Source organism: Quercus robur, chromosome 12, assembly GCF_932294415.1.
Source record: "Quercus robur chromosome 12, dhQueRobu3.1, whole genome shotgun sequence".
Taxonomy (NCBI): domain Eukaryota; kingdom Viridiplantae; phylum Streptophyta; class Magnoliopsida; order Fagales; family Fagaceae; genus Quercus; species Quercus robur.
In genome coordinates this window covers 167,495-186,630 of record NC_065545.1, presented here as the reverse complement: position 1 = coordinate 186,630, position 19,136 = coordinate 167,495, and the positions used below count along the sequence as shown (strand labels likewise).

Here is a 19,136-nt window from a genome sequence, read left to right as displayed (position 1 = left end):
GAGATGGACGACTTGGGATGGCGTGGGTCTGAGAGCTTGAGCTTGAGTTTCAAATGATATGGTGGGTTAGCCGGTAGCGGTAAACAGAGAGGTGAGAGTTTGAGAGAGTAAGCTTGAGAGATGAGAGCTTGAGCTCGAGTTTCAGGTGAGATGGTGGGGAGGGCCGGCCATGGATTGAGAGATGGTGAGTTTCAGGTGAGAGCTTGAGAGAAATTTCAGATGGGAGCTTGAGAGTGACACTAAGAGAGAGCACGGTGAGATGAGAATAAAAGAAATGAAAAAAATAAACAAAGTAGTGTTATTTTAATCCGGGGTGAATAAAAAATTAATTTTTTTTAGATGTTTGCTATAATTCTATAGATGTGCACTGTAGCAATTAAGCTAAAAATTATAAGAATGCCTCCACTGCTGCATGGCCGTTTTTGGTATTTTGGTGGAGCTAAAATAGCATTATAGCTATTTAGCTCTACTGTTGCAAATGCTCTAGTAGTAGTAATTAGATCTTCATACATATTAAAAAACTATTAAGTTTTGTTAATAAATTATATAAAATTTGATTAATAAATATATAAATAATATATATAGCGGTAAACCCGGAATGGTACATTGGTATTGATCGGTACTCGAAATATATCGTACCGCTGGCCAAACCGATATAGCCTTCAGTATGGTATTGACTTCTTTAGCCCCCTTAGCTTTTATTTCTAAATGATATGCATTTTATCATAATAATATATTTCAAATTAGAATGTACTATATCAGTGACCTTGAGTTCATTTTAGAAACCAATAGTATTGGTTTGCACATCGCTTATATGTTTCAAAGATATAAAAGGAGGTTGGTTTTTGGATTGAAGGTTAAAGCATTAGCAATTAGCACTACTGTTGAGATATCAATGATTTGATTTCTTCTTATAATTAAAAATTAAAAAGCTGTTAGAAAGTTATTTGTTTATTTATTACTACTATAAAATTTAAAGATAGATAGGTAGGTAATCAAAAAAGAGATTGAATGACAACAAAACATTGATTATAACTGAAAGGGTACCACATGCATGTATTAATAATAGGTGTTGTTGGCGTGAGAAGAAAAATTATTCAGCGGAAAAGAGATAATAATTACAGTGAGAGAAAAGTGGATGTGGAGTACTCGCAGGAGACGCAGGGCTCAAGTGAAGAAGAGGACGAACTGTGCAGGAGTGTAAAGAAGTTTAAAGATAGTAATGGAGAAAGACCCTTCTCCCAGCCTCACAGACAGGTCAGTTATAAAGATAGCTTGGTGGGGGACATCGTAGGAGCTTATGCACAAACTTTCAGGTTTGATAATGAGGAAGTTATGGATGAAGAATCTGACACAGGGCTGGAGGAGTTAACTGAAGGCATGGCAGATGTTACGTTGTCTAAAGAAACCAGGTCCAGGATCAGAGCTCCATGGTTCAAGGCTTTGATCGTGAAAGTGTATGGTAGAACTGTAGGATTCAGCTACCTCACTTTCAAAATCAATGTGTTATGGAAACCTATGATCAAGATGGATTGCGTGGATTTGGGAAATGATTTATTTTTAATTAAATTTAGTGATGATAGTGATTATGATAAGGTCTTAAGGGGTGGACCATGGTTTGTTGGTGAACACTTCTTAGCCATTAAGCCATGGGAGCCCTACTTCAAAGCTTCAAAGGCCACCTTTACTTCAGTGGCAGTTTGGGTTAGACTCTCAAAGCTTCCAATAGATTTTTATGACACATTAGTCCTAAGGCAGATTGGCAGTGCTATAGGTCCAGTCTTGAGGATTGATTCATACACAACAACTGGGTCAAGAGGAAGCTATGCTAGATTGTGCATTCAAGTTAATTTAGAAAAGCCATTTATCAACATTGTTAAGAGTGGGACGCTTGAAACAAAAGGTTATGTATGAAGGGATTGGTTCTTTGTGCTTTTGTTGTGGTCGTCTTGGCCATAAGCAAGAATACTACTGCTACAAGATTAGACCTACGGAGAAAGAAAAGATTGAGGATGAAGCATCTAGTCCCACCCAAAAGGCTAGTTAGGGGAAGAAGAATCTGATCCGAAATATGGTGCATGGATGTTGGTAACGAGGAAAAAGAATTTAGTTCAAAATGGACAAGGACATGGCACAAACCAATACAACCAGTATGGGGACAGGTTAGCCAAGGGTAATTCAGGACTTTTAGGTCCTTTGAATAAAGATGAGGGACCTAGTAATCCTGATAGTTCATATGACTCACCTAGGAAAGCTCCTAATGCAGAGCTAGAAGGCAGAAAAAGTGCTAATTTGAGCAAGGAAGGTGAGATTCACACGCAAAATGGGTCTGAAGGCAATCTCAAGAACTTGATGGATATTAGCTCCCCACCCTCGAGTAGTGGAAAAGATGGCAGTGACATGACCACTAGCCGTTTATCAGAGCCATCTTGAAGCAAGAAGCTTGCTAGAACAAAAAATACTAAAGCTTTCAAGAGGTCTAGCTCAAACGCAGCAAGTAAAACCTCCCCTCTCCTTCGCGCGTCAGAGACCATCTCAGAAAATGGAGTCGTCCTCACAATCACCAACAACTCTCCCTCGCATGGGATGGGCAATGTGGCACAGGGATCGAATAATAGCAATCCCATACGAAGTTATAGCAAAAATTCGAGCCTCCCCCACAGACACAATGGGTTGGTTCGAGGAGGAGCTTCAGATAGCATGGAGGCATCTGTTTCCAATCACTCCAACCAGCCTCAGAACTAGGAACCTTGCTCTAGATCATCCAGCATGGGGATTGACACCCAACCCGTGGTGGAGATTTCTCACAGACACACCCCTGTTAGCAGGGGAAGAGGCTGCAACATTGAACAAGCAAAAAAGATCATTGGTAGTGCCGCACTTGGACAAATCGGGGTGGTTGGTTCAGGAGAGGAAAGTAATAGACTCTAGGGGGTCAGTCTCATCCTATATGGGGAATTTCCCAACAATGAAATTGTTTCAAATCCTAACCCCAATTCGAAATTGCGATCTCTTGCTGTGTTGTAGGGAGGACATAGTGGGAATTCTGAAATACATGATAGTCTGGAAGCCGAATTGGATGACATCCAAGGATTTCCTAAGGAGGTTGGGATGGAGCATGATGGAGACAACTTCAATGACACCTAACCAGGTGGAAGTTCCGTATGATAATTATGTAACCATGAATATCCTCTTATGGAATTGCAGAGGGGCTCTAAATGTTGATTTCAAGAGAAGAGTGCTTGAAATGACGGCGAATCATCACCCGTCTATTATGGTGATCACGGAAACGAGGGTTCGTGGAGACAGAGTGGAAAAAATTATTGAGGACCTTCATTTTGATGGGTTTTTTTTGCCACCGACACTATTGGTTATGCAAGAGGCTTATGGTTGTTGTGGAAGAAGGATGAAGTTAACATTTTCATCTTATCATCCATTGAGCAAGAAATCCATGCCACAGTGAAGGTACGCTCTTCTAACCTTTCTTGGCTTATTTCACCTGCATATGCTAACTCCCGTTTAGCTGAAAGAAGAGTTTTATGGTCCAATTTAGTTAAAGTGGCCCAATTACACAACATTCCCTAGTTAGTGCTAGGAGACTCCAATGAAATTCTTTGTAGTGAAATTCAGGTGGATTCTAAGAAGAAACAGTGACCTTAGTCTTTGGCATGATAATTGGATAGCCAATGGCCCCTTAAGATCCCTCATTCAAGGGCCTTTCGCGGCTGAAGAAGAGGACTTGAAAGTAAAAGATGTGCTTGGACCCGATGGATGGGATTGGTCTAATTTGTCAATCCAAATTCCAGATTCAATCTTGTTGGAGATCCGATCAATTCCGTATTCAATGACTTCTAATAATGGGGATGACAGATTAATTTGGAAAGGAGATAACAAAGGGGACTTCGACCTCAAATCTACTTATGCCATGGCCATTGATTGCAAGGATGGTGATGGTAAGTTCACTGGTACCTGGGTTTGGAAAATAGAAACGTTGCCTAGGATAAATACATTTATATGGCAATGCATGCACCATAGTATTGGAGTTGGAGTGCTTCTTGTGCACAGACGTCTCAGTGAAACTGATGTCTGCTCTCTGTGTGAAAGTGAGTCTGAAAAACTGTAAAGACCAGTCCCATAAGTTACGGCATCAGCCCCTGTGGAAGATTATATTCCCTTTTGCTATTTGGCATATTTGGAAGCACAGATACAATGTTTTCTTTTGGGACTAATCTGCTTAATTAGACATCCACCAAGACATTGTTTTTAGAGCTTTGGAATTCCAGCATTGCGTTCTAAATCCTCAACGCATGGGCAACAAGACCGTGGTACGAATCAGATGGGAAAAGCCCTAACTTGGGTGGATTCGGCTCAACACTGATGGTTCAACTCTTGGAAATCCAGGTAGAGCTGGAGGTGGCGACATTCTCAGAGATGACTAAAGGAACTGGGTTGCGGGTTTCTCCAGGAATATTGGTTTCTTCACTAGTTTTATTGCAGAACTTTGGGCCCTTAGAGATGGGCTTACCCTTTGCAACAATTTAAATTTAAATGCTGTTGACATTCAAATTGATGCTAAAGCAATTGTTGTTCTGCTCTCTAATCTTTCTTATTCTAACAACTTTGCCATGCCAATTGTTGATGACTGTAGACAGTTGACTTCCCAAATTCCCCAAGTTCGGATTGGGCATTGCTACCGTGAAGCCAACTCTTGTGCGGACTTCCTTGTTAGGATAGGATCCTCTCAAAATAGAGATTTCATTTTGTACAATGATCCACCTGTGGATCTTAAGGAGCTTATAAGCTCAGACTCTGTTGGCTTGTATTGTAACAGACTGCTCTCTGAGCCCTCTCTTCCCCCTTAGTTTGTTGGTTAATGAAGTTTCCTTTTAACCAAAAAAAGAAGAAAAGAAAGTAGCATGAATTGTTTCATAGGTTTGACAAGTGACTGCGTGCCCCTTAGCTTTTATTTTTAAATGATATGCATTTTACCATAATAATATATTTCAAATTAGAATATACTATATCAGTAACCTTGAGTTCATCTTAGAAATCAATAGTATTGGTTTGCACATTGCTTATATGTTTCAAAGATATAAAAGGAGATCGGTTTTTGGATTGAATGTTAAAGCATTAGCACTTAGCACTACTATTGAGATATAAATGATTTGATTTCTTCTTATAATTAAAAATTAAAAAGCTATTAGAAAGTTATTTGTTTATTTATTACTACTATAAAATTTAAAGATAGATAGGTAGGCAATCAAAAAAGAGATTGAATGTCAACATAACATTGATTATAACTGAAAGGGTACCACATGCATGTATTAATAGGTGTTGTTGGCATATCATGGTTTGGTCAGCTTCAGATGTACTCCACTCCATATATTTCAGACTCAAATTAATAGTAAAGAATAAAATATATAAGAATTCAAGCTTATTCAGCATTTAAAAAAAAAAAAAAAAACCAAAATAAAGAAGAATGAAATATAATAAAAACCTATAGGTTATAGCAAAAATGGTATAGCCTTTAATAGTTGAAGTGCCTGCAAGTTCTTTGGCGCCACACACAAAAAAGAAAAAGAAAAAAAGAGAGGGTTATAAACAGAATTTACAGTACAGCTTTGGGTTGAGCTTTTCCTTTATTAGGCAAAGAAACAAACCAAAAAATAAAATAAAAACAGTTGGTTTCAACGGTCAGTCACTTTCGCAGAGAAGGACTTCCTTGTAATTTAGGTACTCCCTTTTCTTTGACATCCATTTAATAATATATATATATATATATATTTTTTTTTTTTTCTAAAATTTTCAATTTACTAAAATTGCACCGTCCTAGCTCCTATGGTATGCTATGCTTAACGCGGCCTCAACCAAACCTCTGTCTCCTTGGTTGTTTCATCAAGCAGCTCCACAACACAAGACGAGGTATGTCATGTCTATGAATTGAGGTATATACATACATTTATTTATTTATTTTTTTTTGGTATTGGAATGTACACCGTGTTCATTTATCTCGCCCTTTTGATCTTCATTTATGCATGTAGGTCCCTTTCTTCGTTCCCAATTAATTTTGTCTTTTCTTTTCAATCTTACAATTTGTTGCCACCCACCCCAATTATAACCTCCAAAAAATCGGGGTTTGTGGATCACTCTTCTCCATGTGCATTCTTGAATTGAATTTGGGTTTTTTATTTTATTTATTTTTATTCAAGTTTGTGTCCTTGTTAGTTGAGTTGATTCTGGCATTAAGTCGCACAGTTGGGTTGGTTTGAGTTTATTTTCTGCTTTTCTTCACGGTTGTCATTGTTAGTTGATTCTATTATGACAATTGCGTCATTGGGTATACAATAATACATTTCCTTTTTTTAATCAATTCTTCTGTTTACTGCATACATGTTTGATTTTTGTTGTTGTTCAGTTTAAGATTTTTGGCATTCTGCTTTTCTGGCCATATTTTATGTCTCAAATTAACAAATTACTTTTTTGATTTGATTTTATTCAAAACTTCCGTTGAATTCGAATCTTTATTTGATATTGATCATTGGGCTGTGTCAGCAATAGCATGTATGATTTCTCGGAAGTGGGTTTTCCCCCTTTCTTCTATTTTGATTTCTGAAAAGCATGTTCTTTGTTGTTCCAGTTAGATTTTTTATCTTTTAGTTTGGCTGTTCCTAAGTTTTTTATTATTATTTTAGTTTCTGGTCTTTGGGTTATAAAAGCTTACAGCTACATTTTGGCTGTTCCTGAGTTGTTCCATTGTTTTCTTTGGGTTGTTGAAGCTTACAGCAACAATCAAGTTCAGAATGGGAATCTTAACTTTGAGAATCGGCGGGAGTGGAAAACTATCATTATTTTGACCAATCCAACCTTTCCTTGATTTACTCAATCAGGCACCTCATGCATTTTTAGAGCAATTTGGGTGGAAATGGCTGAAACAGGAGCTTCATTTGTCAAAGTAAAGAGGCATCTACCAGGGTTTACAGCTGTTCTGACGTCTGCAGCTTGTGAATGGTTTTTGATTTTTCTGCTGCTTGTTGATGCTGTATTATCATATCTGCTGACAAAATTTGCTAGTTATTGTAAATTGCAAGCGCCCTGTATTTTGTGTTCCAGGCTAGATCATCTCTTGGGCCATGAGACACCCGAGTTTTATCGAGATTTACTTTGCAGCAACCATGTATCAGAGATATCATCTTTGATTTCTTGTCACATACATGGTAAGCTTGCTGATGGCAGTGGGATGTGTGAGGATTGTCTCTTATCATTCACCATGAAGAACAAATCAAGCCCTGAAACGCATAGGTTGTTGGTGGGTATATTGGGAATGGATCTTGTTGGTTATGGTTTCCAAAGCACATTACCAAACGCGGATTTTATTTCTGGCTCCTTGGGCACAAAACTCTGTTCTTGTTGCAATAAACCTTGGAGCTCAGGACAAAATGCCCCAAGACTACTGCAACTAAAATCACCTGGAACTAAACCTAATATTCCTTTGCCTTATTTGCCAAGCCGTGGCCGCCAGAGCCATCGAAATAGCTTGAAGAAGATAAGGGATAAATTTTCTGGTCCAGTGATATCTCGTCATGTAGGAAACAGTGGTTTTGATCCCTTGTCTCATGTAGGATACTCCGAACTGAAGATCACCTCTGATTCCGAGTCTGAGGTCCCATTTTCTGATGATGATGATGATGATGGTAGCAGTGTAATTTGTAAAAAAATTGAGGCTAAGGAAGATTTTGCAGTTCAATGTGCTTCCAAATTTCCACCCAGAACACTTTCCAGTGGTTTGGATCTCAAACAGCCAACCCATCATAATGATCTTGGTCCTTCACTTTTAGATTCATCTGTGCATACTGATGGTAGCAAGCACCATGATGTGAGATTCATGGCTTCTAGTGTTTCTTTTGACCATGGCTTAGGTGAACTTAATTGGAATCAATTCAATCAGAAGTCTGGACCTTCCGCATTACCTGAGCTTATTTCACTAGATGATATTCCTCCATTGGCCAATGTTATGGGAACTCCTTCTGGAGAATCAACTGAAAGTACTCTCATACTTCCTCTCTGTCAGAGTTCCAATCCTTCAGCACTTGCTGAGCTTATTACTTTAGATGGCACCCTGCCATCTGTTGGAGCACCACTCAAGAAGCGTACGCTCTTCTCTCTCTCTCTCTCTCTCTCTCTCTCTCTCTCTATGCGTGTGTGTGTGTGTAGTGTTTGTTACTTGTAACTGATTACTCCTATCTGAAATGATTGGTAGCAGCGGATGTTACTGGAGCAAGTGACAGTGGACGTGTATCTATCATTGGGCATGAGGAAGTAGTAAAGTTGATAAGTACAACAGATGAAGCATTCATTAAAGGCGATCAAGTTGTAAATGACCCTTCTGTTATAAAGCCGATTCGTGAGTATTCAAGTGATGTGTGTCAGTGGGCTATCAGTAGTGAGGAAAGCAAAGCATCTGATATTGTTGCAGAACAACCTACCCTGAGGGAACCTGATAGAGTTAATGAAGAATTGAAGCTGTTTCCATCTTATGATTATTCTGCCCAACAGATGAATTTATCAATAAATAATACAAGTCCCATAGTACATGGTTGTGATGAAGAACAACAGATAACTGATACTTCCAGCCCTAAAGGAATTCATATGCTGCAAAAGTCGGTCTCAGTGGAATCTGGTCTTGAATCTTTGGATGGAAGTGTAAGTGAAATTGAAGGCGAAAGTCTTCTTGATAGGTTAAAACGACAGGTTGAATACGACAGAAAATGCATTAGAGCTTTGTATAAGGAACTAGAGGAAGAAAGAAATGCTTCTGCAGTTGCAGCAAGTCAGGCAATGGCCATGATAACGAGGTTGCAGGAGGAGAAGGCTGCACTACACATGGAGGCCCTTCATTACTTGAGAATGATGGAAGAACAAGCAGAATATGATGTAGAGGCACTGGAGAAAGCTAACGATCTCCTGGCTGAAAAGGAGAAAGAGATACAAGATTTAGAATTTGAGATAGAATTTTGTCGATCAACCTTGCCCAATGAATCAAAGACAGAGATTATACATGAGGGAAGCACTGATTCAAAGGGAGAAAATGTCACTTTGGAAAGTGCAAGTGTACCCTCCATAACGAATAATCTCAATGTTTGTTGTAAGTCAATGTTGACTAGGGTACCGAAAGGCAGTGATAAACCTTTTGTTGCTGAAACTCCTCGCTTAGAATTTGGAGAAGAGAAGTTGTATATTTCACAATGTCTGGAGAATTTGGAGAGGAAGCTTCATCAAATTTCTTGTGATGGGACTTTAACCAACAGGCCTAACGGTGGACATTCTGAAAAATTCATAGATGGTAGAAATCACCAGGAAGAGTTTCTTAATTATAAGGTGACTCAATCAAATGGTCCAATGGAAGAGAATGGTTTGTATATGAAAAAAGACTTATGTCTATCTAATGGAAGCTATACTTCTTATGATGGGTCAGCTGCTTCAGACGGTGATGATCATTTTGTTAGTAAAGAGAATGATCATTTTAATTCCAATGGGCATAAGTATATCATGCACCACGGAGAGATTGATTTGGTTGCTCTTGAAAATGAAATTTCAGACCTCAATGACAGACTGGAGGCACTTGAGGCAGATCACGATTTTCTTGAGCATAGTCTGAACTCTCTTCAAAATGGAGATGAGGGGCTACAATTTGTTCAGGAGATAGCTCATCAACTGCAAGAATTGCGGAAAATTGGGATAAGATTAATATGTTAATCTGTTCCTTGACACGTATCATGACGTGGTAAGCATACTGAAAAATATTAGTTCTAATTTTCACAAGTCTTTTAATTTCTGATTTTTACAATATTGTTTTTTTTTTTTTTTTTGGGTGGGTGCATTGATGATCTCTGCATAACATATATAAATATCAATTCTATGTCGGTGGTGGCTGAGAGCCGAAGCTTTTGTTTTTATTTTTAATAATTAAATATGTATATCAATCCTTGAGCAAGCAATAAAACTGACTGTTCCTCTATTCTGGCTGCCAATGTTGATTTTGTTGTAAGTGAGTTGACTTCTGAACTGAACCTGGGGGTTGTTTGGAATGAATAGGCAATGTACACAAATTGCTCTGGTGAAGTTCTGAGCTCTTTTCATATTGATAAACATAGATAACTGTGATAATAAACAGGTTGAATGGCATAGTGTAAGTATATAAGCGTCTCTTGCTAAATCCTGGTGTTTAATTGAGGGGTAATAAGTCAATACAGCTGTTTTGCTTGAAAGAGTCTACTTGAGGACATAGAATCTCCATTGACTGTTGACAATTGGTTTATTTTCACTAGAATCGTCAAATTCATGAGAGTGACTTACAAATTTTCCAAATTTTAGTTCCTTATAAAATTTTGGAATAGCAATGAACTGGTGTTGGTAAATAGCATTTTGACACAGAACTATATCTCAGCTTTTTAGCAATGGTTCCTATTATGCGTTATTTGATATCACTGAGTAGCATTCACAAAAGAGTAGCACTCAGATTTAAGAATGAGTCTCTGAACCTGCTGATGATGGAACTCATTTGACTAGCAACTTGAGATACACCTAATGAGGGAAACATTAAAAGAAAAACCATTGTCAGCTCAGATTTGAGAATTCAAGGCACATTTGATGAGTCATGCATGTTGGGTTTGTCATGCTTATAAATTAACGTCTGTTTTGCATTCCTGGAAATTCTTTTCCTCTTTCTAAAGATGTTGGCATTCTTTGCTTTTCTGTTTTAAATTTGATCTCTTTAAGATGAAATTTATTGTGTTTATCTGCTGATAGCCTAGCCCTCTTCTTCTTTTTCCTGAATTATATTTCTCAGGTGTATACTAAAATTGTTATGAGGAAACAAGAAACGAAAAGTCAATACTACAGGAACATTTTCAGCCAGTTGTGGGGGGGTACATAGACCAAAATATCATGGCTCGTTTATTCTCTGCTCACCTACAAACATGAAAGATTAAGATAAGGTTTCATGTACAGCTTCCACATTAGATTCTTGGAGAAACAAAAAAGGTATATATTAGCAAACAGTGTTATCAGGTATGGAAGTGATGTCTTCTATTTCCTTTTGTGCCCTATTGGGCCTTGTTTTAAGGAAGAGATGTCGGGGTTAGTTTTTGTTATATCAATGATGATGAGGTTGTAAAATGGGTGTTTTAATCTTTTAGCATAATTTCTTGTTCTCAAGGGTGGTTCTGATGGTACCCAAACAAAGAGGTCCTCAGAATATGCTGCAAAACACAAGTTGCTGGCCATGGAGAATCATCCAAATATTAGAAGACATTCTAGAATTGGTGGGGGGGATCAGATTTAGGACATAGGACTTTTGTTGTTCCCTCGGCTGTTTTGAGGAATGCCTTGGCTTTTAGTTAAGAAGGCCACAACTCATTTTGTTAATAGAACCCTTATGTTGAACTGCTTTATTTTTGTTGCAATGGTATCAAAAAAAAAATTGCTTCTCATGGGCAAACCAATTCTGTTGTAAATTCAAATAGAATGTTATAATTAGTGTTATAGAGATCATAGGCCTAAGTCAATTACAGATATTTTCCCTAGTACCTTATTACTTAACATGACTTGTCAAAAGTAGGATAAGTCCTTGAAGTTTAGCCCAAAGCCCAGAGAAATAATGTCTTCCCACTCATAGCCCGAATCCCATATGGGGCAGAACTCACCAATGGCCCTACTTGTCATAGATCATCAGGGCTTCAAATCACACTTAGTTCATGGGTCTCAATAATCCACCCTAAACAAAAAAAGTCCTATTACCCTAAGCAATAATCCACATTTAAGCCTCATCCCAAATAATACTTCAAACAGAAGCCCACGCTTGAACCTCTACCGCCCATACCCACTCAAATCGTGAAACCCACCAATTTGTCTGCGCTTAGAAGGAAACCCAACCCAAGGAGTTCACCCAGTGATTTGAATTGATAGAGGAAAGATTGCGAAGCCCTCTAGCGGTTGGGCTTTTCATTGGCAAAGAAGTTTCTTTTTTCTTTCTTGCACGAAAATGGATGATATATTAAACAAAAAAAAAAAAAAAAAAAAGCCACAAATTAATACAACTAGGAACAAACAAGTACGTACGTACGTACAGACCCGATATTCACTAAAGTTTGAGCACACAATACAAGAAACAAGATAACAAAAGAGCAAAGAAAAGAAGGGTTGTTTCTATGAAAATAGAATCCGAGATTCTTAACGAAATCAAAGAAAAGTCGGAAGAGCCTGTTTATGACGAAGTAAAAGACATGGTGTACACACACGCCTCTTTATGTGAAAGCATGAGGCTGTACCCACCAGTCCCGTTGGATTCAAAGGAGGCAGTGAACGACGACGTATTACCTGGGGGAACGGTGGTCGGAAGAGCCTGTTTATGACGAAGTAAAAGACATGGTGTACACACACGCCTCTTTATGTGAAAGCATGAGGTTGTACCCACCAGTCCCGTTGGATTCAAAGGAGGCAGTGAACGACGACGTATTGCCTGGGGGAACGGTGGTGAAGAAAGGGATGAGAGTAACGTAGTTTCCATACACTACAGGGAGGTTGGAGATATATGCTGTGGGGATCAAACTGGGCTGAGCTCAAACCCGAGAGGTGGCTGCAGATGCAGGAGGAGGAGAATTCCAAGTCATGGAGGTTTGTGGGGAAGGACTCGTACATGTACTCAGTGTTCCAAGCGGGTCCTAGAATATGCTTGGGAAAGGAGATGGCTTTCTTGCATACAGGGCCGGCTCAACGAATTTGGAGGCACTAGGCGAAAGCTCTAGGTTGAGTTTGGTTCAGTTTTTTTGTAAAAATGCATAATGAAAAAGTGGAGTTTTCAAAAAGTGCATAATGAAAAAGGGGAGTTTCAAAAAGCTAAGTGTTTGGTAAAAGCTGTTAAAAAATGTTTTTTGAAAAAGTTGAGTGTTTGGCTAGCACTTATAAAAGTGGCAGTTTGAGGGATAAATTACCAAAAAGGAAAATGTATATATAAGGGAGTTTATTTCATACTCTTTTTTTTTTTTTTTTTTGGATGTGAGTTTATTTCATACTTATTAAATCATCTATTTCATATACTTACTAAATAATAATAATAATAAAAATAAAAAATATATATTATTGGTATTATTTTAATAATGTTTGGGCAATTTTTCTTTTTTAGTGTCATAATTCTTTGTTATTATCATTAATGACTTCTTACTAATATTAATTAAATCTAAATAATTTTCATCATCATGAAGCACAAAATAAAAATGTAAAAAGATGATAAAATACATATCAATAACCCAAGTTTAAATTGTACAACACAAAAATGTAAAAAAGATGATAAAATACATACCAATAACCCAAGTTTAAATTGTACTACATGATATTATATATATATATATATATATATATATATAAAAGACAACTACTAATTATTATCCCCCCAAATGGAATTAGCAATGGAATCACGAAGAACCACCATCTCAGGGTCTGTTAAAGATCCTGAGTTCTGCTCATAACTGCTACCTGCTTCACTATTATGTTCTCTCCTAGAAATTGAATCTCGATTGGCGTTTATGAAGCCCCTATCAATTCTATCATTTAGTCTAACAAAATTATGAAGAACCATAGTAGCAGATACAATAAGTATTTGGATATGGAATGGAAAAGATGGCATGTTTCTGATAATTCTCCATTTATTCTTCCACACACCAAAAGTGCGCTCAATCGTACATCGAAGAGATGAGTGAGCATGATTAAAATTTTCATGTCTAGTTCTAGGATTTCCACCTCTCCTTCGAAAGTCTTGAAGATGGTATGATATCCCCGAAGATGGTGCCAAATAGCCTTTCATCATTGGGTATCCAGAATCAACTACATAATATTTCCCTAGAAAAAAAAATTCAATTGTATTAACACACTCATACAATATGTCATTACAATGAACAATTGATTAACCAATTACAAACCTGGTGGTGGGTGCGGAAAGTTATTACTTTGTTTACGAATAGTATCAAGAAAAATGTGAGTGTCGTGTGCTGCACTTTTCCACCCAGGCAAAACAAATGTGAATAACATATCAAAGTCACATGCAGTTATCACATTTTGGGTTGGATATCCCTTTCTTCCAAAGTATGGAATGGACTTCTCAGTAGGTGCAACCGTTGTCACATGTGTGCCATCAATCGCACCGATGCAATTCTAATAAAAACATTAATAGTTTTCAGTTCCACATGCATTGTATTATCTTATAGACAATAACACTTATTCAAATATACAATAGTACACATACTTTGAAATGTGGCCAATAAATTGGATGGTCTTGTATTTTGGTTGGAACTTCACTAAAAGTTGGATCCGAAGGCTTTACATATGTAGCTACAAAGCGAGCACCCAATAGAGTGATCATCTTCTCAAAATGTCTACTTATGGTTTCACCCAAATGCTGAAATATTTCTTGAACTATTCGGTTACATGTTCCATGATCAAGTATCAGTAAACAGATTGCCACTGACTCTTCTAACCTTATATTCCTTGAATGTTGAAGTCCATAGTAATGTTGAAGTCCATAGTCATGTTGTAAAACTTGACACAAATTAAGAAACACCTCATTTTTCATTCTAAACATGTTGTAACACAATTTCTCATTACCTTCCATACAACGTCTCATCCAAGCCCACCCTATTTGTTCAGAATCATAACAAAGAGTCTTATTAATGTATTTATTGAAATATGTCACAACTGTTTCACAGGTAACTGCCACAAGTTGGTAAAACTCCTCATTAGAATCGTCGTTACTATCATCATCATCAGAATCACTGTCACTGTCATCATCACTGTCACTACTCTCACCATCATTATCATCATTGTTATCACCATCATTATTATTGTCAGCATTGTTATAATCACCACCATCATGATAATCACAGTAATTTCTGTAATCCCCATCCATTAATAGTTCCATAAAATTGCCACTCTCATGAGTACCATTATAATCATTCATATTGGTTTAGGCTATACAATAAAGTAACAAATAATCAACCATTGCTAATACTTAATATAAATCAACATAATAATCAACAAAGTAACAAAAGGTGTAACAGTTGACTAGAAACACGTTGCATACCAACACAATTCAGAACATCAAGTACATAACACTGTAATAGTTGCTTCAAATGTGTTTACATTACACATATATTAGTCCAAAACTAATACTAAATATCACATAACTTAGTTTAAAGTTAATACAATATAGCTAATATAACATAAAGCTAATATTAGTCATAAGCTAATATAACATAGAGTTAATATTAGTCCTAAGCTAATACAAAGTACCATATAAGGTTGGTCACTTCTTTTGGTTCCAACAAATCATTCCTTATAGCCACTCCAGCTGTGACTCTGGCTCCTTGAAAGTTAGGAACATCTCCCTACGTGACCTTTTTAGTAAGATATAGGAAGCTTGAACCACAAACTTAAACGGGGTCTTTTATTATATTTAATTATAAATTCATATATATTTTTCAATTAAAATTTATTTTTCTTACTTTTTGAGAGTCAAAATTACTAATTAAATTTTTGCATTTAAGTTCCGCTAACATTTCCTTTTCAACTGATAATATGGCTAATCCACTTAATCTTTCTTGTGACATAGTTGATCTTAAATAGGATTTTATTAATTTTAACTTTGAAAAACTTCTTTTTGCAGAAGCAACTGTAATAGGTATAGTTAGTAATATTCTGAAAGCAATACATGCATTTGGAAATGATTCTAGCCTCTTTATATAATTTAGTACATTAATCGGAGAGTTATCATTTATTTGCAAAACTTCTTTTAAAATTTTTAGTTTTGAATATAAATCTAAGCCATCAATATCGGAATAAGTTTCATGTGTGAGAAAACATTCAAGATTAAGACAAATTTTTTTTTCAAACTATCATCATCTAGTGATTTTAGTTTTTTCAAAATTAAATAAAAAACCAAAAATATTTTCAAATATTTGAAATTGTTCAAACCTACTTTCAATTGAAGAAATAGTTTGATCTACTATATATAAAAAATAATTAATTCTAAAATATTCTTCAGCGGATTGTGTTGTCTCATCATTGACATTCTCATCAAACTGTTTCTTCCTACGAATTATACGTTTTTCACGAAATATAGGCTCTATTTCCATTTTGGTTGCAATTTCTTTAGATGAATTCATAGTAGATGTAAATCCATCTTCTCTATATATTTTTTTTAAAAAGACATGAGACCTTTTAATTGATTTATAGCAACATCAATATGCATGTCTTTCGATTGTAAATTTTTACTAACAGAATTAACAGCAAATAATATGTCATACCAAATAGTCATAGCTAGCAAAAACTCAAAACTTTCAATCTCATATGTTGCTAAACAATTAGCTTCACTTTTTGTTTTGGGATCTTCATTTGTTTTTGCCAATTGTAACAAAGCATCTCTTACTTCTAGAACTTGAAATTTTATTGCTTTCACACTTTCAATTTGACTTTCCCAATGTGTTTGTGACAATGGCTTAAGAGTTAAACCTGTCACATTATCTTGTAAAATTTTCCATCGCTTTGTGGAAGAAGAAAATAGTGTGTATATAAATTGTACTACTCCAAAAAAAGATATAGCTTTAGGACAAGAATTAGCCATATCACATAGGACAAGGTTGAGATTATGACAACCACATGGTGTGTAAAATGTTTTAGGATTTATATCAAGAATTCTTTTTTGTACCCCTTGTTTTTTCCCTTTCATATTAGACCCATTATCATATCCTTGTCCACGTACATCATTAATATCAAGTTCAAGATTTTTTATTGCATTTATAATTTCATTGAAAAGACCTTTTCCAGAAGTATTATCTACCTTTAAAAATTCCACAAAATGTTCATCTATTTTTATCGGACTTATTGAAATATCTACACAAATGCATAATGAAAATTTTCATGTCTGCATTTTTCACTTCTCGAAAAACTGCTTTTAAAAGCTAGCTCGACACCTCCTCGATACCTTGCTGTCTATCGAGCTTCTTCAACATTTTCTTATCGCAATCCTGACAGCTTCTCGACACCTGGTGGATTGATCAAGCTTCTGTTCTTGTATCTGATGGTTTGTTCCTTGACACCTCCTCGATACCTGTATCTGTCGAAGACTAATTTCTCGACACCTTCCTCGACAGATGTCTCGACACCTTCATCTGTCAAGATTTACTGAGGCACTATTTATTCTTCCTCGTGCGATCCAACCTTCATTTCGTTCGATCTCTCTCTCGATAGTTCTCTCTTTTCTCTACCAAACAATCTCATCTCACTCCAATCTTGATCCTCAAGGTTTCTTCAAGCTTTTTCAAGATTTTCTTCACTTGGTAAGCTTCTTATCTCTCATTCTTCATGCATATTTCATGTTTTGAAACCTAGGTTTTGGGGTTTTTGAAAAATTTTGGGGTTTTTCAAAATTGATGAGTTATTGTTGAAATTTTGGGATGGGTTTTCACTTAAATGAGTTTAAAATCTCATACATTCTATCACATTAGCATTATAATAGTATTGCCATGCATTTAGATGTGTGCAAACTGTTTGTGTGCTGATAGGTTTGGATTGGGCTGAGCTCATGATGCAATTTCTTTTGCATGTCATATGTTCATGCATTTCCCATGCATACGTACTCTCTTTTCACTATACTTGTTATATTTGAATTGCTTGGGACTTTTCTGATTGTTTTTCTTTCTCTCCATCTCTTTCTGTTTACGTTAGTCGTGTCTATGGCACCTAAGCATAAATCTACTCCGGCTCGGAACCCTCTTCGTTCCGGAGCTTCTTCATCTTCTAATTCTACTCTTCTTTCTCTTCGGTTCCGTGATGATGATGCCTACAAGGCATTCTCGGAGAACTTTTCTAGACGAGGTGTTCATTTAGAATGCTAAGTCATTCTGGCAGACTTTGCCGACACTGACCTTCCCACTGTCATTCACAGTCGGGAATGGGAGTCACTATGTGACGTCCCGGCCACTTGTCCTCTCGTACTTATCCAGGAGTTTTGCTCCAACATGCACGGGATTGATCGTTCAGTACCTCTTTTCTTCACTCGTGTTCGTGGTACGCGCATTCCTGTCACACCGCAACTTGTTGCGGATGTGCTTCGGGTTCCTAGGATAGAGTTTCCTGATTATCCTAGTTGTGAGCGTCTGCGGACTATGTCCAAGGATGAGCTCATGGCTGCTTTTTGCGAGCACCCTTCTAATTAGGGTGATCGTTAGTTTACACCATGTAGGCCTTTTGCTAAAGGTCCTAAATTCATTAACATGGTGATGACTTTTATACTTCATCCACTCTCTCACTACAACTCCATCACAGAGCCTCGTGCTCTGTTTTTGTTGTCTTTTCTTGAGCATCTTACTATAGACTTCTCTTCTCATTTCATTCTTTCTATTATAGATGTTCATCTAGATTCGGCGTCCCGTGATAAGCTCATATTTCCTTTTGCTATCACGAGGATCTTACGCCATTTTTCTATTCATTTTCCCTTTTCCGGCAATTTTTCTGTCATGTGTACCATAGACTATGTTACCGTTAAATGTAGCGAGGCGCAATTTAGGTCGAGGCACTCAGATTCAGCAGCTCCTCCCTCCCATTCAGCTTCATCCCGTTCTGCTCCATCCACATCTGCTTCCTCTTCTTCTACGAGCGATGTGACTCTAGGAGACATCATAGCGTAGCTTTAGTGCATGGATGCTCGTCTAGATACACTCTCTACAGAGATGTATCAGATGAACGTCCGTGTTGGCCGTATTGCACGACAATAGACGACCATAGGCAGATTTGCTCCCGAGGCTACTCCTTTACCACCTTCTATTATTTCTGATTCTGATGAGGATGATGGTGATGACGATGATGCTTCTGAGGATGATGATGATGGAGATGCGAGCTCTACCGATGAGATGTATACTTGACACTTTTACCCTTTGTCACTCGTGACAAAAAGGGGGAGTAGTTTTGGATATGAGAGTAGTCATTCTTAGGGGGAGAGTTAGTATAAGACCTTTTTGTTAGGGGGAGTGTTGATATGTTTTGAGGGATGTAGTGAGGCTATTATGTATCTTTTCTTTTCTTTCTTTTAT

General features: G+C 37.0%; 4 protein-coding genes across 8 annotated transcripts; 3 read left to right on the top strand and 1 right to left on the bottom strand.

Annotated features, from left to right (window-relative positions):
• Positions 1 to 1,050: 1,050 nt before the first annotated feature.
• Positions 1,051 to 1,914, top strand: LOC126710128 (uncharacterized). Its single transcript, XM_050410508.1, has one exon. The coding sequence runs from the start codon at positions 1,051 to 1,053 to the stop codon at positions 1,912 to 1,914; it is 864 nt and encodes a 287-aa protein (XP_050266465.1).
• Positions 1,915 to 2,241: 327 nt separating this feature from the next.
• On the top strand, positions 2,242 to 4,941 carry LOC126709873 (uncharacterized). Its single transcript, XM_050410238.1, has 2 exons — positions 2,242 to 3,465; positions 4,649 to 4,941. The coding sequence occupies exon 1, from the start codon at positions 2,543 to 2,545 to the stop codon at positions 3,461 to 3,463; it is 921 nt and encodes a 306-aa protein (XP_050266195.1). The 5' UTR covers positions 2,242 to 2,542; the 3' UTR covers positions 3,464 to 3,465; positions 4,649 to 4,941.
• Positions 4,942 to 5,714: 773 nt separating this feature from the next.
• Positions 5,715 to 11,513, top strand: LOC126708846 (probable myosin-binding protein 4). Of its 5 annotated transcripts, none has more exons than XM_050408817.1 (5): positions 5,715 to 5,733; positions 5,834 to 5,922; positions 6,777 to 8,147; positions 8,261 to 9,781; positions 10,847 to 11,513. In XM_050408817.1, the coding sequence occupies exons 3-4, from the start codon at positions 6,923 to 6,925 to the stop codon at positions 9,751 to 9,753; spliced, it is 2,718 nt and encodes a 905-aa protein (XP_050264774.1). In that variant the 5' UTR covers positions 5,715 to 5,733; positions 5,834 to 5,922; positions 6,777 to 6,922; the 3' UTR covers positions 9,754 to 9,781; positions 10,847 to 11,513. The 5 variants fall into 5 exon arrangements, with proteins under 5 accessions (XP_050264774.1, XP_050264769.1, XP_050264770.1 ...); XM_050408812.1 differs by having other exon boundaries at positions 8,258 to 9,781; XM_050408813.1 differs by lacking the exon at positions 5,715 to 5,733 and having other exon boundaries at positions 5,815 to 5,945; positions 8,258 to 9,781.
• A 1,919-nt stretch (positions 11,514 to 13,432) lies between these two features.
• On the bottom strand, positions 13,433 to 15,007 carry LOC126710126 (uncharacterized). Its single transcript, XM_050410506.1, has 3 exons — positions 14,297 to 15,007; positions 13,974 to 14,205; positions 13,433 to 13,893 (listed from the first exon to the last, which is right to left on the bottom strand). The coding sequence occupies exons 1-3, from the start codon at positions 15,005 to 15,007 to the stop codon at positions 13,433 to 13,435; spliced, it is 1,404 nt and encodes a 467-aa protein (XP_050266463.1).
• Between the last annotated feature and the right edge of the window lie 4,129 nt (positions 15,008 to 19,136).